Source organism: Alligator sinensis, unplaced genomic scaffold (genome assembly GCF_000455745.1).
Source record: "Alligator sinensis unplaced genomic scaffold, ASM45574v1 scaffold1164_1, whole genome shotgun sequence".
NCBI lineage: Eukaryota > Metazoa > Chordata > Crocodylia > Alligatoridae > Alligator > Alligator sinensis.
The window spans coordinates 41,700-69,085 of record NW_005842225.1 but is presented as its reverse complement, the minus strand read 5'-3'; the positions used below and the strand labels follow the sequence as shown (position 1 = coordinate 69,085).

At 54.7% G+C, this 27,386-nt stretch overlaps 1 protein-coding gene across 1 annotated transcript in view; it reads right to left on the bottom strand.

Annotated features, from left to right (window-relative positions):
- The window catches only part of SLC9A3R2 (SLC9A3 regulator 2), a 74,782-nt gene that overhangs the window by 43,823 nt on the left and 3,573 nt on the right, over positions 1-27,386 (bottom strand). The window contains exons 2-3 of the mRNA XM_006027138.3: positions 27,343-27,381; positions 20,913-21,170 (exon numbers count right to left, since the gene is read on the bottom strand). Of these exons, the coding sequence (XP_006027200.1) occupies positions 20,913-21,170; positions 27,343-27,381 (297 nt within the window). The remainder of the gene's footprint in view (positions 1-20,912; positions 21,171-27,342; positions 27,382-27,386) is intronic.

The following is a 27,386-nucleotide window of genomic DNA, read 5'->3' as shown; positions in this document are numbered from 1 at the left end:
CCCACAGCACAGAAGAGCCAAGAGGCGTGATTCGAGGGGGCACGGGGTGTGAGCAGACACGCAGCAGGAGCCACTCGCTGCCTCCAAGAGCTTGCTCTAAACAGACATGGGAGGGCTCCTTCCCCGGGGCAGGGGCACAGAGGGACCAAGGCAGTGACTGCTAGAGGCTGTGCCTAAGTGACACAGGGGAAGTATTCCCAAGTGCCCAAGTGACTTGCCCAAGGTCCTAAAGGAAGGCAGTGGCAAGGGTGGCACCTCGAAGTCTCCGGACTGCTCCTTCCCTCACTCTGCGTGCTGGCATGCTGGGAGGGACGCACGCTGTCCCAGCTCTCCAAACCAGGCCTGGCATCGCCAGCCCCCACAGCTGTACATGCCTCAGAGCTGCTGAAGAACAGGGGGTCGCATACGGAGACGTCTACCCTGAGGCGCCCCAGGCTGACAGTGCTGCCTTACGCACCTGGCAAAGATCGTAGGCCTCCTGATGCCCAGACTTGCTCTGCCCCTGCCCCAGCAAAGACAATCCACATTAACGGAGCTGAAATGCAGACCGACAGGGCCTTGTCAGGTGTGCCAGCAGAGGGGAAAGCCTGGCAGAACATTCATAGGCCATTGCTGGCTAATCTTAGCCCCTTCAGCCCCAGGGTCCCCTGGCCCTGGCATTGCACCCCTGGCACTCTGCTGCTGTTGCATCCTGCCGGGAGGGCTCTGCCCTAAATATTTCCAGGTTCCCAGGGAAGGGACACAGAGCCCGGATTTCACACCATCCCTCGTCCAGACAGGACCGACGCTCCTGCACCGGCTTCCACCTTCCCAGAGGAGCCGCTCACCCAGCCCGTAACCGGATCTCCTCGTTGTTCCTATTCCCTCGTGCAACTCGGTACCTTGTTTGCCTTTCTACTGCCGCTGCGGCATGCTAACAAGAGTGACTGCATCCAAGCAGGCCGTGCAACTACAGATGCATGAATCCCCGTGCAAACAGCAGCACTGTGCGCAGGCAGCTAAGAGGCAGAGGGGCAGGTACTGGGAGAGTCCGCGTGTTCCCCAGCTTTTTCTTTGGAAAGAGAAAAACGTTTTTACTGGGTTTTCTCCCTGTACTCGAGTGACACAGTGAAATGGGCTGAGCCGGCTGGGAAATGCGGGCTCGCTCCCCGGCTCCCTACCCTGTGGGATGCAATGGCAGCCTTTGCTATTGGTGGGAACATCAGCGACCCGATGAAAAGTGCAGCAGGTTACTATCAATATTTATCCTGGCAGGCGGCAGCAGCTCTCTGGAGGGAGGGGGATTCTCTGCACATCCCCAGATCTCCTTGGAGTGGAAGAAAAGCCAACTGGTGACAGGGGGTTAATGCTGATAACATGCGAGGGCTTCTCTTCCATAATGTGATAAAACTGCCAGGCCTCTGGATTTTTCAAAGGAGTGAAGTGCCTGACTCTTAGTGGTTTACCAAGTAGGAGGGACACTTAAAATCCCTTGCACCCCTTTGAAAATCAAGGCCCAAAGCAAATGCAGGAGCAGGCAGTCCTTTGGAAAGGGTTTGCCCACAACGGAGAGGTGTGAAACATGTGAGCCCAGGTCTGAACTCTTGCAACGTCCTGCCCTCATTGCCAACGTGTCTGCTTGGGTCCGCTCTAAATGCAGCCCATAGCAAGTCATAGCCTCTTTCAAATGTCAGTGCCAAAAAGGGCCGGGCCAGGAGCATGTCATCCTCCATCATCAAATGTTCTGCAGACACTGGGCCAAATTCAGACCTGGTGTAATGTGGGGAGAGCAGATGCATCTGTAGAACAGCTCGTTCTGTCAAGCTGCTTTTCATACAAGGAGCAGGTCTTATTTGCCTTAAACTTAGTGACTCAGTAACAAAGCTATGGTGAATAGTGCCCTTGCATACAAAGAATTGTTAAGACTATGCAACCCACCCACTTCCACAGAGCTACACCCACACACACCCGCGGAGAAGATGACCATTATCTACAGCAGTATTCAGCCTGGCCTGTATAAACAGCATGTACATACCACAGCACGTAAGACAAGAGAGGAAAAAATATTTAATAGTAGAGAAAAGAGCTTCCAAATCACAATCAGCAAGGCCAAGCCGAAGGGGATTGTCAACATGCATAGCAACGGGATCTCCTGCGATAACCTCTGCAGCTCGGCTCCAGGATCAGGGTTGCACTGTCAGATAAACCCCTGGAGAGAAGCTAGGGAGCTCAGCCAGTCCTAAAGTACTGGGCATCTCAGCAACAGAAACACCCCCACCCCCATCTGCACATTTGTCCCATCCGAACTCAGGAGGCAGAGAGGACACAGGCTGTTTTCCCTTTCTACAGTCCTTCCTGCGTGATGCAATCAAAACCTTTAAAGAGGGAAATAATGCTGCCTAATGTTTAACTACAGAGCTAGGAGGTTTCCATAGGAAGAACAAAATAGAAGCGGAAACACGGGAGCAACAAGAAAAGCAGCAGCCCAAAGAAAAGGCCAGTCGACTAAATGGCTTTGCGAAAAAAGGCAAGGGCACCCCATGCAACAGCAAGTGGACACGGTGCAGCGCAGAGTGCAAAATGCACCAAAAGAATCGTTCCAAGAGCATGTCCGGGTGAACCTGGCTGCTCCAAAGGAGTCACTAATCAACCCAACATTTAAAAGTCTCATTAATTCCTTGGATCCATGCAAGTACTCCTAAAACTCTAACAGAGGCCTCAGATTATCTGCAATGTTGCAATGTGACACCCCCTTAACATACAATGCACCATCAGCCTGCGGTCCCCGTAGCACCTGCTGTGCAGGGGGTGGGGGCCTGAGACGGGAACTGGGCCCATTAGGGTCAGAGGTTGAAGTCAGAGCCTGACCAACTCCATACAAGACCAGAGCATGCTCGGGTACCCACCTGCTTTTGAGCACCAAGTGAGGGCTGTCAGTTTACCAGGGTTGTGGTTTGTTTGGAACTAGCAGCAGCTGTGCAGCCACCCCTTTGAGATCAATGGAAGTTGCCCTTTTACCGCTACCTGGGTAGAAAAGCTGCTGGACAGGATCACAGGCTGGCAAACTGGGGCTGTCAAGCAGGGTGTGAGTCATCTCTGGGAGCACAGCCGCTTCCACAGGGAGGATTCATGGCACTGAACGCAGTCTCTAGAAACAGGACAAGGCTGTCACTGTTTGGGCTTGGAAAAAGTGACAGAGGATCAGCAGGGTGGACTCCTCCTTGAAGCTTATGCCACCAAGAAGGGCCCAGGCAGGATGAGCTGGAGCAGGTTGTGGCACCGATGCCCTGCTAACTGTCCAGAGGCTGCCGGGGGAGTCACGCCGAGCCTGAATGCAACAAGTTCCCTGCTCCAAACACTGACATTTCCCATTATCCCAACAGGAATTAAATACCCCATAAGAACATCTCTGAAAAGGATGAAACCGGACATCCCAGCTCTGGAGCAACTCAGCGATAGCCATGTCAGCCCAGTGCCCTGCCTACCTGCTGCCTCCAGCTTTCGGTGCTGTTCATTTCCTTAAGTAGATTTCCCCTAGTAAGTCCTTAAGAGGGTTTAATCATATGACCCTACAGGTTTAGACTGGGGTATTCCTTTCCTGTCTATTCTCTTCAATTAACTTCACTTAACAAGATTTACAGATGGCAACAAAATACCCTGGCGAAAACAGGGGAGCAGCACCTCGGACCCCTCGCTTCGGTGCCGAGCTCCTGCACTCCCGGCATCACCATCAGGGAGTCTTGGCCCCCTCTGGAAAACAGGTATCAACAATGTATATCCTGGAGGGGGTCATTTATAGTGAATTGAAGAGCTCTGGGTGTCAGAAGGGTGATGTGGTGTTTGTCACCCAGAGGAAAGCTGCGGCACCACACCTCCCCTATCCTTTGTCTGGCTTCTGTTTTCCATAACCCTGGCCTTTGCATGCAGACTGGAAAGGCCTTTCCTGTTAAGTAACTGCTAAGTATCCTTTGTGGACACACCCGTGGTCCCTCATTAAACAGGGCTCAGTGTTTATGGACAAGAAGTAGGTGGATCTGATGGGCTCTTCTCAGCACACAATGGTGATGGAGATGCCTATACCAAACCTGGCAGACAGACAAGGTACAGAGTTACTGAAGCAACCGAATAAATGCTCCTCTCCCTACTCAAATAGCTGGAAAAATTCTTCTCTGCAAGCTTTCGGGTACAAACACCCTTCTTCAGGCTGAGGGAGGGTCTGGATGGGACCACAACTGCAGATGCTCCCTCTGCCTGAACAAAGGTGTTTGTATCCAAAAGCTTGCAAAGAAGAATTTTTCCAACTAATTAAGTTGATCTAATAAAAGAAATCAGATTTACACAAAGAACCTTGTCTGCCTGTGCCCTTAGACCAACACGGCTACAACCAACGCCCCTTTCCCTCTTCTTTTCTTATTGAAAAGAAGGATTTTTGCCAGAGGTTTCACCTTAAGAGAATAGCTGCCAATGGGACAATAGAAGGAATCTGACTTTAAACTGATGCCAGCAGAGTTGGTCTGACCTGGTAAGAACAAACTAGCAGAGCCTGAATGAGAAACACAGACATCAGTCAGCAAAAACCTCCAGCCCAGGCAGTTTTCATGTAAAGTAACCCAACAGTGCGGCTTCAGAGCTTCATGTAAAAGCTGCAATGAAATGAGTTTGCGACTTGGATCTCGCCAGAAATAATTCTGAATGCTTTCATGTCGTTCATTCCTTTCATCTATGGATATATTTTGATAACAAACATATATAAGGCTCTCCCTATGCCTGAAGAAGGGTGTTTGCACCCAAAAACTTGTAAAGAACAATTTTCCCACCTATTCAGGTGGTCTAATAAAAGATACCACATTTACCCTAGGTATAAACTGGAACTTTATTTCTCATATATTTACACGTATAAGAATTTGCAAATTGAATCTGCTCCGAGACACCCGAGTGCTTGTGAGCTCTCAGCATCTAGCTGTCTGAACGCAGGACCGGGAGCTAGAAATAGCCCCGTTCTACCTCGTGCCAATATACCAGCACTGACTTCCTCTGTACGGTGGGGAAAAAAAATCACTTTCCCTTGCAAGGATTAAAACTATTCAGCCACCTCCAAGGGTGGATCTGCGGACATCCCTGTCAAACAGCACCAACATGCCATTAACCTGAAAACAGGGGGTACACGGTGCCTTATGGGTTATACGCCGCTCGCTTAAACTCTCAGCACGGTCCCTCCAGCGGCTGGAGCACTGCTGGCCCCTCCAAGAGCTGGAGCGCTTACTGTACAGAACGTGTATATTTGAAATTAGTTCCACGTGTTTCCACTATGAAAACCCATTATGTAAGACCGGCGCCTCCCTTCCACACAGAGATCTGCTGTGTGCGTGTGTTTGCTCCGTCAGATCGGCCGCCTTTAGTGACTAAAGCAAACTTTTTGCTGCCTTTTCAATCCCTCCTACCCTGCTGCCGCCGCAGCTCGGGGAGGGGAGGCGGATCCGACTCCAACCCACACATCAGGGCTGTTAACCAAGCGGAGCGCCACGTGATCTCCTGGAAAAGGCACTGGGCAGCGAGCCTGAAGATCTGGGTCCCCTCCCAGGGCTGCCTGTAAATTGTTGGGTGGCTCCGAGCAAGTCGCTTCGGCTCTGTCCTCTTTACCGTCTTGTCTTTTCAGATGGGACGTCCTTTGGGGCAGGATGCGGCGCTGGGGGCACAGCTGGAATCGCAAGGCATTTGCTCCCGTACCCGTGGCAATAGCAGCAAGTCCCATCCATCAGCATTACTACGCAAGCTTAGCAAAGGCCAGGAGGACGCGGGACGGGACGGGGGTTAGAACGGAGCCCGCGGGATTCTTACAAGTGAGCGCCAGGAAGCGCCCGTGTGACTCCTATCCCACGGGCCTTCCTCTCCCCGCCCATCACACAGGCTTGTTGCCAACAAACTTTGTAAACTCTGGAGGCGGGAACCCACCCCGCCACCCGACCCGGACGGCTGTGGGGTCTGAGTACACGAGCCCCATAGGCACGGTGAAGAAAGCCGCCCTCCAGCACTAAGCGATAAACAACTTGAGGTGGGGTGGAGCAGAGCGGCCCCCGGGGAACCGAGACCCCACTTCTCTTTAAAGATCACTGATGCTGAAAATAAACATGGCACTGGGCCACACTGGGAAGGATGGGAGTTACTGGCCAAGCCCTTCTAATGAGAACGGGACAAAACTAGCTCTAGTGTAACTGCCCCGGCTGGGATTTTGCAAAGCACCGCAGGGAGATAGGCGCCAACTTCCAACAGGAGCCAAGCGCCGGTTCCCTTGGGTGCTCTGGGAAACCCAAGCCCGCAGGGCTGCCCCCGGGACAAGAAAAACCTCCCCACAAAACGGGGTCATAAGCAAACAAGAGAAAACTGAAGTGATCAGTGAAACCCCCAAAGCAAACGACCAGGATGTGAAGTTCGCAGGCGAATACCCAATGCGGGGTTGTGTTAACACCCAAAGAGGCTTTGAGGAAAGTAGAAGAGGTCTTGTGAAAATTGAATCTGCCGTTTTCAGTGAAAATGCCAGCTGCACTGAAAACACGGTGGTTCCCACCTCCCCCCGCAAAGGTATGGATGGCAACTGGGTGTTTGGTTGTAGCCATGTTGGTCTGAGGACATAGGCAGGCAAGGCTCTTTGAGTCGATGTGATATCTTTTATGATGATGATTGATGGCAATTGGTGCCCGTTTCTGCCCTGGGACTTTTCCCAGTCCAACAGCTGTAAAGGACTAGATGGAAGAGAGGAGGAAAAGGATGGTACATGGGTGTACGCGCACGAAGTCGGGAGGACGGCTGAGGCCAAGGGCAGGGCAAGCAGATTTCTGAACCGTTCGAGTTCACAGGTGGAGACCAGAAGACACTTGTTCCAAGGGGGAAGGTTTCCAAGGCTGACGCAGGGAGCGCCGCTGGAATCGGGTCCGAGCAGCGTCAGTGCAAAACCCTCTCCATATCTACCTTGCACAGACCTTCAGCCATGCCAGAGCCTCGGGCTTCCCTCCCCGCCTGTCCGCAGCCCTGTCACGGTCCGAGTAAGGATCTGCAGATCGGGACTCCTGGGGTCTAAGCCTTGCTCGGGCTCTCGGGGGGACTTTGGGCACGCCGCTTACCCACGCTGTGCCTCAGTTTCTCCGTCTGCGGAGGAGAAGTCCTCCATTACTGGGAGCTGCAAGGCTCGCTCAGAAGCTCAGGCTTTAAAAGCATTTCAAGAGTGGCAGGGGCAAGGGACTACCTGAATCCAAAGCAGGAGTATTTGACTTGCATTTGCAAATTGAACATATCACCACCACCGATATACTTGGGCTGGTAAAATGAGAGTAATTCCAGCAGCAGAGACCCTTCGGCCCAGTTGTTCCTCTCTTCCACTGAGCCTTAAGTGGTGATCGTCGGATGAAGGAGGGACACCACCGCATTGCGTCTGCTCCCTACCAGCTGCCCTACTTCGGCTGACCAAGCCCCAGGGCCCCGAGTCCCGGTCCCGCCACCCACGACACAAGCACAGATCTCACGGCGCAGCTCGCCGCTAGGGCAGTGCGACCGGGGGCCACGCTGGCAGCAAAGGGACCTGGGAGCTGTTCCTGGCACACCGCAGGACACCCCGGGCCTGTGCCTTAGGATCACCCGGGACAAAAGGACAGACCTTGGAGGTTGCCAGCAACTTCATCTCAGCGTGCGGGGTCTTGCACGGGGACAGGTACCTTGGAGTCAGGTCCCCGAGCTCTTCCCATGGGAGACGCTGCTCCAGCCAGCCTCCTGCTCCGGGGGCCGAGATGCCAGAGCAGCACCCACCCTGCTCGGGACTCAGGAATTCCTTTGGCCAGAGACCCAGGGAGTCTGCGTCCCCGGGAACAAAAGGGGCCTTGGCAGGCACACAATTAATCCTGATGCTAATCTGGCTCCTACCTCCAAGCTCATTTCCACTTGCTTTGTGTTTCACTAAAAATATCGAGGCAGAGGAAGTTTCTGCCGCGGGGTGGATCCTTTCCTCCTCAGGAGGGGCTTCCTGCCACCACCCCGACTCCAAAATAACCAGGCAGCCAGCCTCCCCCGGCAAGGCGCTCAGGAGGGCGAGCAGTTGCACACAAGAGCTGGCCAGCCTCCCTCTCTCCCGCGCGAGCCCCTGGCTTGGACACGGGTCCCGGCACACTGCGTGTCAGTGTCCCGCAGGGAGGGGAGCAAAAGTCCAGCGGGACAGCAACCCCTGTCCAATTCCCCGAGCGCCTTACATCCTTACGTGGTGAAGGATGAAAGCCAGGCTGGTTTTGAATGTGGTAGCAGGGGGAGAGAGGAAAACACTCAACATGTTCAGATCTTAGCATGGAGTTATCTCCTGGGTTTGTGATCCCCTGGCTCTGGATGGGGGCTTGGGAGGTCCTGGTTCAGCTCCCAGCTTTGCTACAGACTCTGCGTGCCCTCGGGCAAGTCCCTTAATCAACCCAGGTTACTCAGCTGCCCACTGGTAAAGTAGGGATGTCCTTTAGGGCCCTCTTATATGTCCACGCACCACGCTGCGTAATCGGACCCCAACCTCTGCAGGGGCATCTAAGTGCTACCATAAAAACACGTGTTGACTTTCTCCTCCAGGGGTTTGCCAAAACCTGAGCTCAGGATCCAGTAATTCCCTTTCCACTGAGACTATTCACATCCCAGTATCCAGAAATGACCTGATTAACCCCATGCAGGGGAGCAGGTCTGTGACCAGGATCCGGGCTTGACCGAGGAATAAAAGAGAGGCAGATGGGCGAGGCATGACATACCCCGCAACACAACTAGTCAGCATCCAAGAGGCGTGAGAAGCCCAGATCTCCTGGGTCCCTGCCCTCTTCTCAAGCACCTGAAGCACAGCAGCCCTTCGCCAGCCTCTCCAAAGCGAGCGGCACCATCCCCAGCTACTAAGAATCAGAGCCCAGAGCAACCCAACATCCCCTCTCGAGAGGCTTTTGCAAAATGAAGGGTCTCATTCTGCTTGGAAAGCAATGCCTCTGCACTCTCGCAAGCGCCAACCGCCTGAAAAACCCATTCTTTCCAAAGTAGCTGCTGGGTGTATTTACTGGCTCTATCAGATCTGGCTCAGACGCCTGCAAGGCCTAGGTCGGGAATCACAGGAACGCAGAGCAGGATTGTTTAAACAGTTGAAGGCTCTTGGCAGAAGCCAGCCCGAGGGAGGGATTTTCCAGCGGACTCGGACAAGAACGAAGCTCAGGCGCAAAAGGCATCGCCCGTGAGTCCTCGCCTCCCGCCGGGGTTCACCAAGACACTTGGGGCTTTCTCTGGTCCAATAGTCTCAGGTGCCATTAGTGCCAGAGGAAAGGCAACCAGAGTTTGTGTCTCTTCCCTCAAGATGACCCTATAGCAAGAAGCACTGGTACCAAAAAAGGCTTAATACAACATAGTGAAAAAACCCTGGAGAGGCAAGGCAAGCTTGTATTAATGCACAGGCCTAGGACACGGTGACCTGGGGGTCTCATCCCCAGAACCGCCCCACCGTTGCCAATTTGCTTGTCTCTAAAATGAGGAGGATGAAGCTGACCAGCACCACAGGCAAAGGCAAGGGCACAAGCAGCACACAGCATCATCGTCCACGGGTCCGGAGGGAGAGGAAATGTCCCACCAGTGTCTGGCTTCGTGTGCCGAGAGGGACCCTCTGCTTTCACAGTATGAGCCCGCGTGTCGGGAGGGTGCTGCCTCCACGGTGCAGCAACCTGAGCCCTCCAAAGCAAGCACTGCAGTGATTTTGGCAGGCTTTAGTTGGGGACCCAGGCTGGCTTATCATGGGGAGCTCAGCTCCAAATCAACGACGCAGCCAAGCCACGGTGCACAAAGGGCTCGGCGCATCTCTCCTTCTCTCTGCAACTCCCTTCCCCTTTAGCTTCGTAACCTGGAGGCTTCCCGACCTTACAGAGAGCCCTCTCGGGCTGGCCTCGAAACTCCGCTTCCGACATGAACTGCACGTCAGATGCAACCTTGCGGGCTTCAACGCGGCTGCTTGTTCATCTGAGGAAGCGAGTGTGGAAGAAGGCCTGGGCCTTGCATACAGCACAGCCTCATGCCATTCACCGCTTCTTCCTTCAGCAGGGTTTCGATGACGAAAATCCAAGCGCTGAGCAAAAGGGAGCACTTGGCCCTAAAGATGCCCTTGCTGCAGCCTGTCAGGCTCCGCTCCCAGCTGCAACGGCCATGCTCGTCCGGAGGCACGCTGCTCCCTCCGCGCCGGCGCGCAGGCGCATCCAGCGCAGCCCCGTCGCTCTGCAGATGCACGGGCGGCTGTTCACCCTGCAGCCTCGGCTCTCCGGCTCCTTCTGCTCAGAAACCGAGCAGCCGAGGTCAACCATTTGTTTTTTCCACGGAGGTTATAAGCGAGCTAATTAGCGCTGGAAACTGAACTCCTGCCCGGCTCTCGCAAGCCAGGTATTACAGGCAGCTGCAATTTAAGCTTCCTCGGGCTGCCCTGCCAGTGACCTGCCTCACCGTTTCGGAGGCTGCTCGCAATAGCGGGGAGCCGGGAGCAAATGCAAGGGAGGCCGTAAAGGAGATCTGAAGCGAGGGTGGAGCGCGTCCAGTTTGCGGGTTGTGCTATATGTCCACTGACGTATACATGGAGCTCAGCGGACAGCGCTTTTCTTTCTGTCCCCTTGAAGTGTAAGACCTCAGACCCCAAACAACCACTATTTTGCCAATACCAAGACCGACCTGGGGCCCTCCAAGCCTTTCGCAGCTGCAGTGAGAGCCACGACACTCTCCTGCAGATGGGTCTCCGGACGGGGACGCTCAAGACGCACGCAGAAGAGAGCTACGTGCTCCCTCGAGACGGGGAAGGTTGTTCCCGAGGCCCACAGCCATTCAGATCCCAGACAAACCCGTGCCTAGCCCCAGTGCCCTCCTCTCAGCCAAGGCCAGGGACCGAACGGGATTCCTAGAGCTAAGGACCCGGGTAGCACTAAAGAGCCAGGCTGCCAAGCTGAGGGCTGTGAAAGCCCTGCACCTTCCAGGGACACGGCATGGAGCAGAGAGGAGGGAGACATATAACTTATCCACCCCCATGGGTTACACGCGCACGTGTGCACACACATGCACATGCCATGTTGGCCCAGGCCGGCTCGAAGAAATTTCCCGCCACTGTATTAGCATTGCAGATCCACCAAGGTAGCAGTGGGCAGAGTACTGGGGCCTTCCCTGGCTGCCTTCCTCTTCCTCCTCTTCCCCCTCCATCCTCTAGACATATTTTGGAGCAGGATTAGACAACGTGGCAACGACGCACCTATGTTCTGCCTCCCGTATTGCTCCCATCACCCCAGTCCCTGGCGACAGGCTTCGATTTAAAAGGAGTCTGGGGGAGGGAAAGAACCGCGATTTCCAGCTATGAGAGTTGCCAGGGCAGTAACCACCATTGAAAAAGCCCTGTATTTTGCAAGCTGGTGGCAATAAATTGGGGCCCAGACCCTTAGCTCTGGGGTTTCCTACACTGGGCTGCAACATATGCAGTGGGGAGGCAGGGTCAGGGACCCCCCCAGGAGGCAGAGGGCAGGAGGACGAGTGCAAAATGATCCTGAATAAGAATGGCAGAAGCAATCCAGATCAGGCAGGGTGCCATTGCCCCTGCTGGGAAAACTCCCAGGTATTCTTCCACACCGGTGTTGTTCTGCCGACGGGAACTGAGGGCAGGCAGGACGCTGGCAACCTCACCCCCCGGAGGGATGCTGCGGTTGATCTGCACTGCTACGGCAAAATGCAGACGCCCCCAGAGCACCTGAGAGCAAGAACTGGAACAAGGTGGGGCGGGAGAGAGGTGGGAAGAGAGCAGGGAAATTCACTTAAGCCTCCCATCGAGCTTCTTCCGCCGCTCGGCGCCAAAGTTATGATTAAGCTGCAGCCTCAAGGAAACCATAACAGAAGAGAAGGGACGACTACTGTGCAAAGCCCACGAAAACAGCTGCTGCAGAGGCAGGGAAGCCTAAAGACACACCGACACAGGGCCGGTCCTCTTTATAAAAGTGTTTATATACACATTTTCCAGAATCTTATACAATTTATCTATGCTCCTAACATCAGCTTGGATGCTCACGTCGGACCTTGCTCTAAAAAAAGCTATTCTGCACCGCTGATTTCTGCTGAAGAAGTACCTAAGAGCGTCTGGTCTGGGCCAAAACCACCCCCCCACTGCTGCCGGGGCTGTATCATTACTGAGCAAAGAGGGGGTCCCTGCCCCACGGACCTTACAACGGTCGAGCAAACAAGACGAGACTGACCAGAAACAACCACGCGAGTGACCACTTTCACTTGGCCGTGCTTATGCCCGGACAGCTGCGCGGGGACTCGTAGACGCCACGGGGGAGCGCTTTAATTGAAAACATGCACTTATCCCCGGCCCTTTTCGTCATGATAATTCCCGCAGCCATTTGTGCTCGTGTTACACTCCCTTGGCTCTTCCCAGTCATCCTACGATGCTGGGCCTCAACTATGTTGGCAGAGGCCTTTTAAAACATCTGTCAGCATTTAATAGCTTTCCAGGGCTCGGGGAGAATGCGGGAAGATGTTGCAACTCTTCGGAGGTTATTGGAAACAGGAAACGAATTCTTCCTCCTGACCCTATCAGGAGTGTAAATATTTACCAGTCGGTTTGATGTAAATAGTGTAAATCTGCACCTGCGCGCACCGGTGGTTGCTTTATGGGGCCGGCACGTTTTAACCAGCGCTTCCCTACCAAAAATACTCATTGGTGCCTAGGGACTAACCTTGTCCTGGCTTGTTATTATGCCTCCAGTTGCAGGAGGTTTAAGACCCACTATCCCAGCGCACGGGCTGATGTGCTAAGGGTCAAGCAAAGAAAAAAGAAAGCCTCCTTTATCGGCGGTCAGGGCTGCGAGCAGCTCCCAAGCCCTTTCAACTTGCCTGTGCGGCCTGGGGCCAGACAAGCAGAAGGGAGGAAATGCTGGACTCTGGACAAGGGGGCATTGCACGTGCCTGCTGCCCACAGCTGCTTTTGGGAACGGGGACGGCAGGTGGCACGCTGCAAAGGACAGGCCCGCAGACCAACTGGGGAACGTGGCCCTGCCCAGGCGAGACAAGAGAGGTGATGCTGGAGCCAGTTACAAAGGAGGCTCAAACAAGCCGCTCCCTGCCGTCCTGGACTTGACCAACTTTCCGGCTTGCTCATGCAGTTTTCCCAAGCCTGCAAGCGGTGCAGACGGTGGGCGATTCTGGTGACCGGAGAACCACCTTTCGCCGTGCAGCCTCCACCTTTGCTGAGCCTGGGGACTCTGCATGGGGACACGGACATATTTTTCAGTGATTGCAGTGAGGAAGGGCAAGTGCTGCCCGATCAGCTGCTCTGCTTTCTGCTGCTCTGCTGCCCGTTCCCTTGCCAGTCTGTACGCCACCCACAGAGGCTGCCTGCGCCTAATCCCTTCTCCGAAACCTCCAGTATAAGAGACTCCACAGCCTCCGAGGTACCTGCACCATGCTTCATGGTCGAAGGCTGCCGTAACAGCCACCCTAACTGATCCCCGCAGCAAATCGAGCTGATTTTCTCTTTGCTTTTCCCCGGTGGCACTGGAGACAATTAATTACCATTCGCTTTAGAGCAACTTTTCCGTGCTGGAAAGCTGGGCCCCCCCTTGCTCTTCTCTTCAAACCCTTTCCCCTAAGGTCATGGTTTCTAAACCCCTCATTCCTGTTGCTCCCCTCTGGTCAGTCTCTGATTTGCCCAGGTCTTTCTCCAAGCGCAGCGCCCCGAAGCGGACCCAGTGCTGCAGCCAAGACCTCACCAGCGCTGAGCAGAGAGGAATAAATGACCCCCTGCGTCTTACACACGGCACTGCCGTTAACACGGCCCAAAACACAGCATGGGCAGCTCGGGCCTTCTCTGCATCATCCATCATTTGCTTTTCTTCCCCAGCAAGGATCAGCCTGTACCCTTTCTTTTGTCCGCCTGGATGCAGGGATCAAAGAGGCCGAGGCGCAGAGCAAGTTACAAGTAGCAAAGGGCATAGAAAAAAGCAGCAAGGAAAGATTTGGTGAATACTTCTATGGCCGGTTCATAAGGACCCATTTCCAACCACTTCTGCACGATCGGGGAAAGGGTTTGTTCAAGGTTATGCAAAGAGCCTCTGGGAAGAGAACCAAGAAAAGCCCAGTGTGCTGCAATGACTCATAGGTAACTGTTAATCTAAACCCCTACGAAGTGTCAGGAAGGCAATCAGCGGCTACATCTGCCTGTATTAGCATTTCAGAGGCGTGTGTACAGCTGCTAGACCCTGATACTGGCCACGTGAGCTACAGCACAAGGCACATGTTTGTTGCCAAAAATACAGGAGGGAAAAAAAAAAACCCCTAACAAAAAGCCACGCTGCAGAGCAGCAGGGCACCCGGCTTCAATAATGGAAAACCCAAGGGCTGGGCTTGGAGGACATTTGGGACCCCCCAGATCCCAAGTGCAGATCAGTGCTTCTCCCGCTGCATTTTGAAAGTGTGACCAAGCTATTTAGCCAGAGAAGGAGCCATGCAGGCAGTGCCTTTGGGATGGTGTCTTGAGGGGAACTCTGTTCCCGAGAAAGGGGATGGGCTGGGAGCTCTCGGAAACCGTCTCCATCCACACCGCGGTTGTTCAGCCCACACGGCCAGTGCCGCCCCACTCCACGACAGCCCCAGCCAACGTGCCGCACTCCCGGCCTGGGGGCTGGTGTCAGTCCAGGTGTCAAGAGATGCGTCTCCGCATCAGCATCAAAGCACCCCGTTACGTCTGCTCCCGCGCTTGGCTGGCTGCCTCAGCAGAGCAGTCCGGGGTGGACCGGGCCAAGGAGGCAGAGACACCGGCTCATGCAGCAGTGACCGTTCAGCACGAGGATGAGTCATGCTGGCACGGGCGACGAGGGCAAAGCTCATCCGGTCACCGCTAGCTTGCAGAGGACAAGAGGCCGTCAGTCCCCAGGCGGTCAGCCCGCCAAGCACCTCTTCTCTTGCAAGCTCGGGTTGAGCTGCTTTTCGGTTGAGCGTGTGGAGAGCCAAATCCTGGTGCTGTGGAAGCGAGCTAGAGATTAGGTTTCACCCAGGCCAGGATCGGGGCGACCCGCTGTCCCTTTTGGCGCTAGGCAGACAACGAAAGCGTCTCAGCAGCCGTTCGAGCTTGCACAACAAATGGATGCGGATCGTGGAAGTGGCTCGAAGCGGTTCCACTCTCCAAGGGCTTTAATACATGCCAGCAAGCCCAGCAACCTGGAGCCAGCAGCGGCAGACAAGCAGCTTTCTTCAGGCATGGCCCGTGCGAGGCACGAAAGCCGCCCTGCGATGAAGCGGACCCCTGCCCCGCTCCTCAGGGAGCACTGCTCCGGCCACAGCTGCCTAAACATCCTGCTCCCCTGGCCTGTCCCGGGATTTGTTCTTGGCTATCATGTCGCTCCGGGTCAGGCTGGGGCCCAGCCCCCCGACAAGAAACAACACGAGGAGGCATCTTTGCGCAGAGCAGCTTTTTGCACAAAGGCAAATTCCAACGGCTCGGAGCAGGGGAATCGACGGGCCCTAATTATTCCCGGATGCAACTCCAACGACTTCAGTGCAGTCGCACCGAGGTTTAGCTTGGCTTGTTAACGTTCCCGCAGGGGCAGCGGGGTGCCAAAAGAAGCCACATCCAGCTGCAGTGGCATTCGCAATCTCAGAGGGCAAATGCTTGGCGGGTTTCTCATGCTCTTGAACACATGATCTTCCCAGGTCCCTTCCAGCCCTGATGTCTATGAAATCTATGTCTTCAACGCGGCTCGACAGAAGCAGTCTCTGCCAGCACCCCCCGCCCCTGATACCACTGCCAGCTACAGAATAACCCTGATTTCATCGTGCTTTGAGCACAGATACGTTTACCTCCTTTGCCGTGCAATCCACCTGCTCTCGACTCCGAGGGGTATTGCAAAAGAAACAACAGAAGGGCTCGGTTTAACCAATATTCACGTGCAGGCACTCTTCCTGCAAAGCCTGCAACCCCCACTCCCTGCACCTGGAGCTATGACCTGGCCCCAAACCCGAGAGATGAGGGACCTCCCTTGTCTGCCTCCTTCCTGGCACCCCACATATCTACGGACCACCTGAGCGCGCATTAACCACCGAGGTTGCTCACCACGTGAGCTACGAACCCAGGAGACCACCCTTCTCTAGAGTAAGGCACGCTAGGGGCTGAGATGCCATACCAGCTCTGCAGGAGCCTTACAGCAGATGTGTGTCCTTTTCTATTCCTAGTAGTAAACAGCAAACTTTCTTCTGGATTTCTCACGGTGCAGACAGTTTAAGGTCAGAGCACACATAGACATGCACCGCTTTTCCTCCAGCCAAGAGATGAAGATGATATTCAAGGGGTTTGGCAGAGTCAACCACAAATGGATTATTTAAGCCTTACATTAATTATGCTTGGTGGAAGCCAGGCCAGACAAGGGGCACTTACACGGACACCTCTCTACCAGACAAAGCATCCACGGCCTTCAAACTGAGCGCCACTAAAGCAGTGATTCCCCATAGTGCTTCACAGCATGGTGCTGCTTATACAGGTTTGAGGACCCGGGTACCATGTAAAGCTCAGCTATTGCTGCTGCACCGTGGAGAGAAGCAGATGCCCGGATATGATGGTCCCCTGATGGCCTGACTCTGCTCTTCCTATGACTGGTTGCAATGGGAATAGGTCAGAGCTGACTCCCATCCCAGCGGTCTCTACTGATAGCTTAGACCCAGGTAAGAACAGAGCAACTTGAAAGTGAGTGTGGAGAAAAGCAAAGATCTAGGAGGCTGGATCCTTCTAGCTCCTGATACTGCTCTTGGCTTTCATGCAAGGAGACGGGTGTCTGGGGGCTGCCACCCAATGCCTCCCATTCAGAGGAAAGCTCTGTACAGCTCCGGGATGTGCCAACCCCAGCCCCTGACAGAGGCTGTGCCACTGGCGCTCTGGAAGGTGCCAGCCAGGCAAACACCAGGCCGTGTGCTCAGCACGGGGACGCGGGGTGGCATTCTCTAGCCCGCACAGGAGGTCAGATGAGGTGATCTTTGCTCCCTTTTCAAATCTAGCATGCTCCGAATCCCAACAGCACGCGGCAGATCAGAGTCCAGGCCCACTACGCGGCTCCACGAGCAGCGCGGGAGCTCAAAGACAGCAAAAACGCCCCAAGAGCGGACTCTGCTATTCCACCGTCGGCTCTCCCCAGTACACAAGCGGCGCGGAGCTGTCCAGGAGGGCTGAGCAGGTGAAACACACCTATTTTATTTTCTGTCCTGCCATTCTCCTGTGACCTGGCTGCTTTCCGAGGTGAAATAAGCAGCAAAGGATATTCCATGTCAGTCTGTGCCCTGCCCAACGCATCTCGCCATCCCGGGGCCTGTCCCCTTGGTTCTCGCTGGACCGCACCTGCTGGCTGTGCATGCTGTGCCGTACTGCAAGTGAAACACCCCCCCCAGGCTGTTCTCCCAACAACAGCAGTCCCATTTATTCTCAGGGCTTATTCTAGCACAGTTCAGGCTCCGGTGACATAACCTCCTGGCACAGGGCCCTGCTGATGTGCCGTCCCAGGGGGATTGTAATAAATGCTGAATGATTTGTTGCACTGCAATGGTCATTAAAGGACCAGTCTCCTGGGCAGTGGGTGCCTCTGTGGCGCTACTCAGGATACGCTCTCAAACAGCAGCTGCTTGGGGTGGAAAGGGGGAGGAGAGAGAAGGGTTATTTGTCCTTCCAAAGCTGCAGCTGGGTAAAGAAGACCCCTGAGGTTGCAGCCGGAGCAGCTCGTCCATGTGCAGCCCACGGGGGCTGCAGTCAGTCAGGCGCGCGCTCTGCACCAGTGCTCTGCTCCCAGCTCCGGCGGCGTGGGAACGGGCGAGATTCCTGCATTCGGAGCAAAGCTGAAGGCTGGGGCCTTTTACAGGACAGCCCCTCCGGCTGCCACCGCGGGAACCCACGGGGACAACAGTGCTACCTGGTATGTAGCTGTGATGAGAGACGGGGCAACGTCACACAAGGCCCAGACTGAGCAGGAAGGCCAGCTCCCAAACCCAGCCGTGCACTGACAGAGTGCAGCTAGGGGGAAATACGGGTCCCCCTTCCTTTGCCATGCAGGGCAGCAATGTGCGCCCACAGTATTCATTGCTGGCACTGCCCCGGCCTCCTGGTAAAGGAGCTACAGAGCCAGTCGTGACCTCCCACACATGAGTACAACCCAGGGTAATGTTTAGCACAGAGAAATTAGGGACTGGTTAGGTCCCAGCTGGTCTCCTCCCTTTTTGTCACTGCTAATAGTCGCTGAGATGCCCGCCACCTATTACAGTGGGAATGCTATTTATTTATTTATTTTTACTGATACAAGAAGTTAACTTTCCCCAACTTTATTTACTTCGTTATTCTTGTACCCCATTTCACCGATGCCGTTCCTGCGCAAAGCACGATCGAGTAGGGTCCCAAGTGTCTGTCCCTCAGCGTGCCTTGAATGGGACACCAAGGACACCCTCGTGCGTCGCACTCATCAAGCTGAAACAATGCACTGTGCAAATGGCTCCCAGCCCACCCGAGCTCTGCCCTTAGCTCCAGCTAGGGCTTTGCAGGACAGAAACACATTTGTGCTCCCTCTCCCTCATTCATTACCCAGCTTTGAAGAAGTCATTTTGAGTCTTGAAGTAAAATAATCCTGGGCGATGTCAAGTCAATCCCAGCCCCGCAGCCACATACAGAGCGACTGCTCGAAGGGAAGTGCCATGCTCCCACGCTGAAACGATTGGCTCTGCTTTCCCATTGCCCGCTTGGCCACCCACATCTCCCCAAACCATCCCGCCCTGACTGCTTGCTGTATTTCCAGTCTCCAAGCCGATGCAATGTAAGTGCCTGCGGCTCCACTCCAACGGGCTAGCGTGTCCCAGCAAAAAATCGTTCCTTTGTGTCCTGCACATGAAAAGCCACCGCCACCCACGGGCGAGCCGCAGCTTTCATGATGCACTGAGGGAGCATCAGGACCCCGGTGCCCTGTTGCTTCACTAGTTGGCAAAGCGAAAAGGAAAGGGAAATTCTGCATCTACTCAGCCTCCCAAAAGTTTAGGCCTAGTCACCTCCAGGTTCATACAGAACAACAGAGAAACTAGGCTTCAGCTTCACCAATGCCTCCCCAGGTCCTCACTGCCTCTCTGACTTGGCGTGGCCCTGACATCCTCCGGGCAGGTGCGACAGCAATGCACACAGCAGAGGTTTCAGAGATGGAGCCCGAACCCGACGAGGTAGCTTGTAGCGACTGGCTCCGTGCTTCCTCCGGTCCAGGCCCCTCTCCGGGTGCTCGCGGCCAAGACTGCAGCAGCGGGGCGTGAACGAGGACCGGCGTGAGCTGGCTGAGCGGCATTCTCGGCAGCTCTCTTTGGACAAATTTCGCAACTTTGAACAATGAGGCATTTGCTGAGTTTCTCTCACTTCGCCCCGGGCTCTGCTGGGTTCTCACCAACCGCCGCATCACCCGTCTGAACGACTCCCGGATTATGGGGCTGGACAGGGCAACCCCCTGGGAGCCGACTCCCATCCCACGGAGCAGATGTAGTAAGCATCCACATCCCCAAGGAAAACCGGGACCTAAATACAACACCTGAGCGTGTGGCTCTCCTCCTCCATCTCAACCCCCTTCTCTACCAGTTCAGGACATTTGGGGATGATGATGCCTAAAGCATGCAGGGGTCTAGGGATGAAGGGCACCATGTAACACATAGGTCCTATCGTTACCCAGGCCTCCAGGGTAATTCTCCCCACAGGACAGGCTTTGTGGGCACATGGTGCCCAGTGCCACCCAGGGGGGACCTGCAAGGTAGAGGTCAGTCAGACCCTCTACACCTCCCTGCTGCAGCACGTGGGGGAATGGGACTGAGCCCTTCCCAAGAGCTATGGGTCCAACTCTCCCTCCCTAACCCAAGAGGGCTGGTTTCAAGCTCAAAGATAGAACGGAGTCAAAGGAGGGGGTTTCCTGGCTCCAGGAGGGGCATTTGCTATTAGAAACCCCAGGGGAATTACCAGCCCTGAGACAGGCAGCACCCCTGCACTGTATCACCAGCCCAGACGAGCGAGGGCAGCCCAGCTATAAATCACTCCTGCGTCTCTCCCGAGTGCAAGCCCGTCCCGTCTCCACGAGACCAGCCCCAGCAATGCGCCAGCCATGGAAACTGGACATTTTCCACCTTGAATTCCTTCCCACTTCAAAGCCGTTGTAAAAGACACTTCAACGAAGAGTCTCCCAGGCAAAATATAAGCAGCTTGTAAAGCAGCTGAGATCCTGCCCAACACGAGGAAAAGCAGGATCACAATAGCCTCAGATATTCCCCTCCTGCATAAAAGTACAGGAAGGGGAACATGCATTTGTGAGCCCCAGGGCTTTGATTAAACCCCAGTGGCCAGGCATTCCCCGCTCTCACCTGCGGGGCATACCAGGAGATGCAGGGCAGAGCCCAGGAGCTCCAGGGATGATCAGTCCTCCAAACCCTGCTGACACCCTAAAGGTCATCCCCTTCCATCGACCACAGTCGGGGCAGCGACAGGACTGCCAGCCCCAGAGGAGCAAGCGCAGGACTTGACGCCACTTCAAGCAGCAATCACCCGCTTTCCCTCCACACTTTCAGCCCATCCGTCCAAAGCTCCTCTCAAATGGCTGCTGAGCCCCCAGAATTTCAGCCGCCAGCAAGGAAGCTGCCACGACGGGTGGGGAGAGCAGAGTCTCCAGGAAAGCTCTTCCCCTATCTGCCTGGGTCAGTGCCAACTCCTAGCACGGTTTTTTCCAAGCACCTTGTTACCTTTCGCTACTAAACCCAACTCGGTGCGCATCTGGTGGCTGCAGAGCAACCACAGACACTGCAGTCACAGCACCCTTGGCAAAGGCCAGCTGGACTTGCAGGTGGTTGCCTGTACTGCCCCAGCCCCATGTAATTCCCCTTCACCCCCTTACCTTCTTCCCGCTCTCCGAACTGAAGCTGTGCGAGTGCCTTTTGAGACCCCCGCCGCTCAGATCCAGCTGGGGCTTCCAGACGTCTCCGTTGTCGCTGCTGGCCGACTTGACTGGCGACACGGTCGAGGTCAGCAGGATCCCGGTGTGCACCATCTCCTCGGTGCACGTCAGGCGCAGGCTGCGCAGGTATTCGTCCGTCTCCTTATCCACCACCAGCAGGCGAGTCTCGGCCTCCACGGCTTTGATGCGCTGCACAACCTGGAGAAAAGGGAGAGGAGAGATTTAGCGAGGCAGCTGCAAATGGCACAACCTTGGTACATGCAATGCCAGGCCACTCTCCCTGGTATGGAGGCTCTGAAAGGACCCCTGCTCTGCGATTTGCTGCGTAGGTACAATCTTTTCTAGGGCATGCAAAGCCAAACAGAGACCAGAAAAGCTCCTACTTTGTGGGGTTATATTTCTCCAAAAAAACAAGCAGCTGGATGGACCTTGCCAGTCAGCATTTGCTAAACGTTCCCAGTTTCCTTTATTCTGATTTGTTTCAGAGACAGAGAGACTGAGCGTGAGCGTGTATGCGCGAGAGAGGAGAGCGAGACCGACGCTGCACGTTGGTGCTCACACAAGCTTTGTTCAGGTCCATCTTTGTTCGATATTCCCCACTGGGCAATGTCTTCCCCAAATATTCGATACTCCCCGTTTATTTAGGAAAGCGACTATGCGACTCCGTGCATTCATCCTGGCTGTGTGCTGTCAGACAGCCGAGATAAGGAAAGGAAATGTCAGCCAAAGGGGCTGGGAACGGAGAGGGGGCCTGTCACCTCCGAGGCTCTCCTTGGAATCCCTCTCGGGCCGTAGTGAATGAGCCATTGTCCTCAGAAGGGTTTTTTTCAAACTGGTGGACAGTCTGAAAGGAGTCGGTGAAGGCAGCCCAGACCGCAGGGGAGCGGGAGGGTCTGGAAGTGAAGGCACCGGTATGGGCACGGGCCTAGGTTGGCTGCTAAGCTCTGCCAAATGGCTTCCTGTGTGCCCTGGAACAAGTCACGCTGTGCCACAGCCTGGAGCAGGGAGGACGGCACTGCATGTCCTGCATGTGGGTGGGGGAGCACGTGCTTGTGAGCGTGCAGGAATAAATGCACTCACGAGCATGAGGCACTCAGCCCACAGACATGATGGACAGGCGGGTCTATAGACAGGACAGGAAAAGATGCCCCATGACCAAAGACCTCCGAACTGGCCTCGCTTGGTCTCCCCATTGGAGGTCTCAGAGGACAGGCACCCTGAAACAGGATGCTGCTTTCTCTTCCTCAGTTAGGACAAGGTGGGGGTTGCATGCTGCATCCTGCCCATGCTGTGTCCTGCTGTCCAGGGCTGTGCAATCACCTTAGACACCAGTAAGGAGCTAGCCAGACACTTCCCATGCAGCGGCACCAGCCCAGCCCGCGCACGGGCCTGTCCCTGCTTGCTCCCAGTAGACTACTCCTGCACCGTGCTTTCTGACAGGGCCTGGCCCTCTTGCTCCAAGCTGTCACAGCCACACAGGATGGATGGCACTCTCCAAGGCTATAAGTGACAAACAGACTGCCCACGATTTACTGACTCTGCGGCACTCTCCATTCAAGGGCATCGCACTGGCATCCACCTGCGAGAAATGGCCAAGGAGAAATTTATGGACTGCCTGTGACTCCTCCTGAACCTGCTCATCCAGCAAATGCTGATTGTCGTGCCACGGTCTGCCCTGGACCTGGAGCCAACCTATCCATTACCCGCCTGGAGAGTGCTATTCAATCAGGCCCCTCTCTCCCCATCAGACCTGCTGGGATTCGGCATCACACTAGCTGCTGAGGGAGACGGGAGGCAGTGACAGTGCAAGTCAGCCTCTCCGGGCAGCAGAGGCGGCTGTGGTGGGGGACGCAGGTGCCACCCCAGCTGGCTAGGACCATTCAGTTGGCAGAGCATCTGCAGGGAGCCCTAGCCCTTACCAGGGTGCGATGGCACTTCCTAAGGCAGCACTGCCCAATGGGGCCCCAATCCTGACTGCACCTCTGGGGCACTGCCCAATGGGGCCCCAATCCTGACTGCCCCTCTGCTCCCTCCTGCAACAGCCACCAGGGAGAAGGGGCGTTTTGGTCCCCTGGAGAGTGTCAGCATCTTCAGAGCACTCCCAAAGTCCTTGCTGTGCACCTCTGCAGAGAGGATGCTGCCAAATTCCTGGCCTGTTGCCATCTTAGGAGCACAAGCCAGGCAGGGACCTCTCACCTCAGTGGGTCCAGTCCCTGATTGCTGCAAGCAGCCACGGCCCAGGGAAACTCTTTCAGCGCTGCAAGGCTGGCAAAACCCTGCCCCCCAAACCCATCGAAAACTAGCGACTCCGAACAAGCCCACAGAGTTATGGTGCGAGCAACGCAACCGTGCACTAGCTACAGCTCATGCTGGAAGACCCCACCAGGCCCCTCCGTTCATCTGCAAAGCAATCGAGGCTTTTTTGACAATGAAACATGGTGGAAGGGAGGAGGCGGCTGTGAAAAGGATTCATCATCAGGGCTCCTCCTGGTAGCTCACTGAACTGCTGGGCTCACGGCTGCTCAGACCATTTCAATGGGATGAGACAGCTGTTCTGGAGGGGCAGGTGTTGGTGGGAACTGCTGGAGGCCCCAGCTTTGCTATACAATAGAGACAGCATGGACACAAGCAGGGCAAGTGTCCCCCCAGGCCAGCTTCCCCAGCAGCATGCCTCCACCCTGACCTGAGGAGACCCGGAAGGTGAATACCCTCCACAGGCTCTGCTGAGGCTGGAAGCAAGACAGCCAAAGGGTGTAACTGGAACGGGGGGCCATCTAGGCATTGAGCAGCAGGATTATCCCAGGGGCCACAATCCCACCGTGCTTTTCAGTTCTGGCACTGGAGCCCTACCGGACAACGACTTCAAAAGTTTGAAGTCTGCGGTCTAGTAAACAGCAGGAGCGAAGGTCTCTGAAGTCCGATCCGAGCTTGCACACGGACTCTCTCCAGGGATCTGGGCAAAGCACTCTGTTTTCTCTGTGCCGCAGTTTCACCTCTGTCCAATGAGGTTGATAAAACCCCTAACTCACAAGTATTGTGGGGCTTAGTTACCTACAGAGCTTACAGACACCAGTAACCTAGTCCTCCCTCTTCTCAGCCATTTCCCAGACCCATTCAGCTTTGTTCCCTGCAATGCGTTTCCCAACTCTTTGCCCTGTCTTGCTGGGGTCATCTGATCCCAGCGGTCTTTCCTGCCCAAGTGCAGGGGGGCTGTAAGGTCTCCTCCAGCCCCTACCATCTAAGAAACTGTCTAGCTTTTAATGTCTGAAGTGATGAGGCTCTCACCCCCTATGTGGGAAAGTCATTCTGCAACCCTCCTGCCAGCCTCATCACCATTATAATTAGAGCATACACCGAAGTTTGGGAACATGAACGTCTTTCTGTTTCTGCTGATCACTGCACACCCAGTCCAACAGCTTTTCCTGGTGTTGCTAACAGTGCTTTTTAGCAGGAAGAGGTGGGCTAGCACGGGGCAGTCACCAGGTTTGAAATCAATTACTGCGCGTCTTCAGTCTGTGCGTGACTGCTTTTTGGGGGCAAGACCCGAGACAGACTTTCCTTATGCCTCCCTATAATTACGCAACCTTCATTAACATTTGAAGTGCCGGGCCAATTAGCAGAATCCTGACAAATCTGGCGTGGAAGAATCAGGCTGCAGGCCCAGCAAAGCTCCAGGGCTAATATTTATCAAGGCAATCTCCACCCCCCACCCTTACCTCATCATTGCTGAAACGCAGCTGTGAAGCGGACCCTTAAAACGACATTGCGCCCTCTCCCAAACATGCCCAGCAATCCACAACCAGGTTTACAATTGAAAAGGAGCTTTTGCTAAGGGCCGGCACCAGCTCATCTCAGCTGCCAGCTCATCTGGGGATCTGAACTGCACTAGATAAGCAGGGAAGAGGTCACCCAGGGTTAAATGGTAGAGGAGCATTACAACTGCAACCTGCCTTGTCCACGCTAGGACTTTAACCTGGGCTAGCCAATACTGCACATAAAGAAACACACCTTTCCCCCGAAATGTGGACGCAGCCCAAGGAAGACAGAACAGAACTAACTGCACCAGCTCTGCAACAAAAGCACTTTCATTGCTAAGCAAAGCGAACCAAAGCTGAGCGATTCTCCCACATTAGTAAAGGCCACTTTCTGCCCGTAAATTATGCTTCAGCCCAGCCAATTGTAAAATAGATTTTTCCCCTTAGTTATAGCTCTCATCAAGGGTGGTTTAGGCAGCGGCCTTATAGTTGTGCAGCGTTAACCAGCACACATTCATTTTCCTGCCTAGTCACAAATACTGAGGAGGAGGATGCCAAGATAGGAGTGTGGTGCCTTGAACAGACCTTCCACACTTAGCTTTGCAGCTTGTTTGCATTTAGGAGGAAAAAAAAAAACCAGAAGTCAGGGAAACAAGCAAACACCATGAAAATGTCCAAAAACGTCAACTTCCCGAGCTTGCAACAACCGTGAACAGACTAAGGATCTTTGCTATGGGTCATTTCAGGGCTAGAGGTAAAAGGGCTATTCGCTCAAAGGCCACTGTGCTAAAGAGAATGGGAAAAGCTGTGGAGTCCAATACCCTGGTATTGCCCTTTAGTCCGGCACCCTGGTATCACTTAGGGCAAGGAACACCAGAAAATATTGGGCATTTTGTCCTCAAGCATAAGGATTGCCAGCCTCGTAACGTCATCCTACCTGCTGAGATCCCAAATGCTAACTTTATTTGTCGAAACACTGAATATTTTGAAATCTGCTGGGCTATTTGCAAGGAGAAGGAAACATGAAGAAGATGACAGACCCCTCATTTCACTTACGCCACACAACTAGAAAGCCCACACATTTCAGACACGTTAAATCACCCATCATCGCCCCATCAGATTTTCATATGAAGAGCCCTGACACTTCTCCGATGGGAAACGCAGCTCCATATGTAACAGGAGCTCCCTTTTCCTCCCAGCAATTAGAAGAGAGGAAGAGATGGAGCCTGACTCGATTCCAAATCAGAACGAAAGGGCTCGTGTTCACTTTTGCAGAGGGTGCTCGGCTCGCCTGGGTCTGTTTTACTAATGAACAAACAATAAGAGCCAAATCCAGTGTGGGTGTTAGCAAGCTCAACTCCATATTGCAGCACTACCGAGACCACAAACTGCTCCGATGCCCTGCACCGGTTTTCAACCTTATACTCAGGGCCCCTTGCTGGACTCCGGGCACTCCTGGGCCTCAGAAAATGCCAGCTCTTAGCTTTCACTTGTTTCTTGACCACAAAAAAAAAGTTGCCAAAAAAAAAAAAAAAGCCCACAACAGGGCAGGACGTTTTTGATATTACTTAAAATCTCTGGGTTTACCTTGTGAATCATGCATAGCTGTCTGCACCCCTAATATTGCACCACGCTGTGTGCCACCCTTAAAAGGACCTCACAGCTGGCACCCTGGCTGGAGAGATCACTGCGCCAATGAGCTGATCATCAAGCACCCACGCCTCTAGGACCCGCTAGCAGCAATTCATCACTGAAGCCCACTATCCTGGTCAGTCCCTGAAGCACGCAGGAGACAGACCAATACCTGACAAACGCAGCACGCTTCCAGGGGGTCCCTGCCATATGCTTTAAGCTACGAATATATTCAAGCCCCTACTGCCCTAAACAGATAGCCACACAGAACTGCTCAGCACCAAGCCAGCAAGAGATCTCGTCCCCACCGTTACGTGTCCAGTTCAAGCTGCAATCAACAGAAATCCCCATTTTACCCTAGTAACAAGCAAGGAACATTTGCCTCGGGGGCGGTACGTTTTTTCCAACTATTTGAGCTGATCTAATAAAAGAGCTCGGACTGACCCAAAGAACCTCATCTGAACATTTGCCTAGCTTTTCCCCAGCCCCCTGCAAAGGTCAGGGGTTTGCCCTGCTAGGCAGGGAGCCCCACGGTCACAAAAACACAGCCAGAAACCACCCTGTCTCCTCATCCTAACCCTCCTGCTGAGACTCCCTGCACCTCTTCCTTGATGCCCTCCCCACCAAGTCCCGGGACTTGCTGGCCGGCTCCTCCTGGCCGTAGCCCAGCAGGGCATCTATGTGAGCTGGTTCGGAGGACCCCAGGACTGTGGTGCAGTTCTCCGGACCTCCTGTCCAGCTCCTCCTGGTCCCAGCCCAGCGGGGCATCTACATGAGTGGGCAGGGGGCTGGCTGGGAGGACCCCAGGGTTTTAGGGCAGTTGTCTGGACCTCTATTCCAGCTCCTCCTGGCCCTGGCCCTGGCCCTGGCCCAGCAGGGTATGTCGGTGAGCAGGCAGGGGGTGGCTGGGAGGACCCCAGGACGTCGGGGCAGGGTCCGGGTGCTGCCCTGAGACCCCTGCGGGCCGGGGGCCGGGGCCGCACCTGGTGATGCGTCTCCTTGTCCACGTTGACGCCGTTGACCTCCA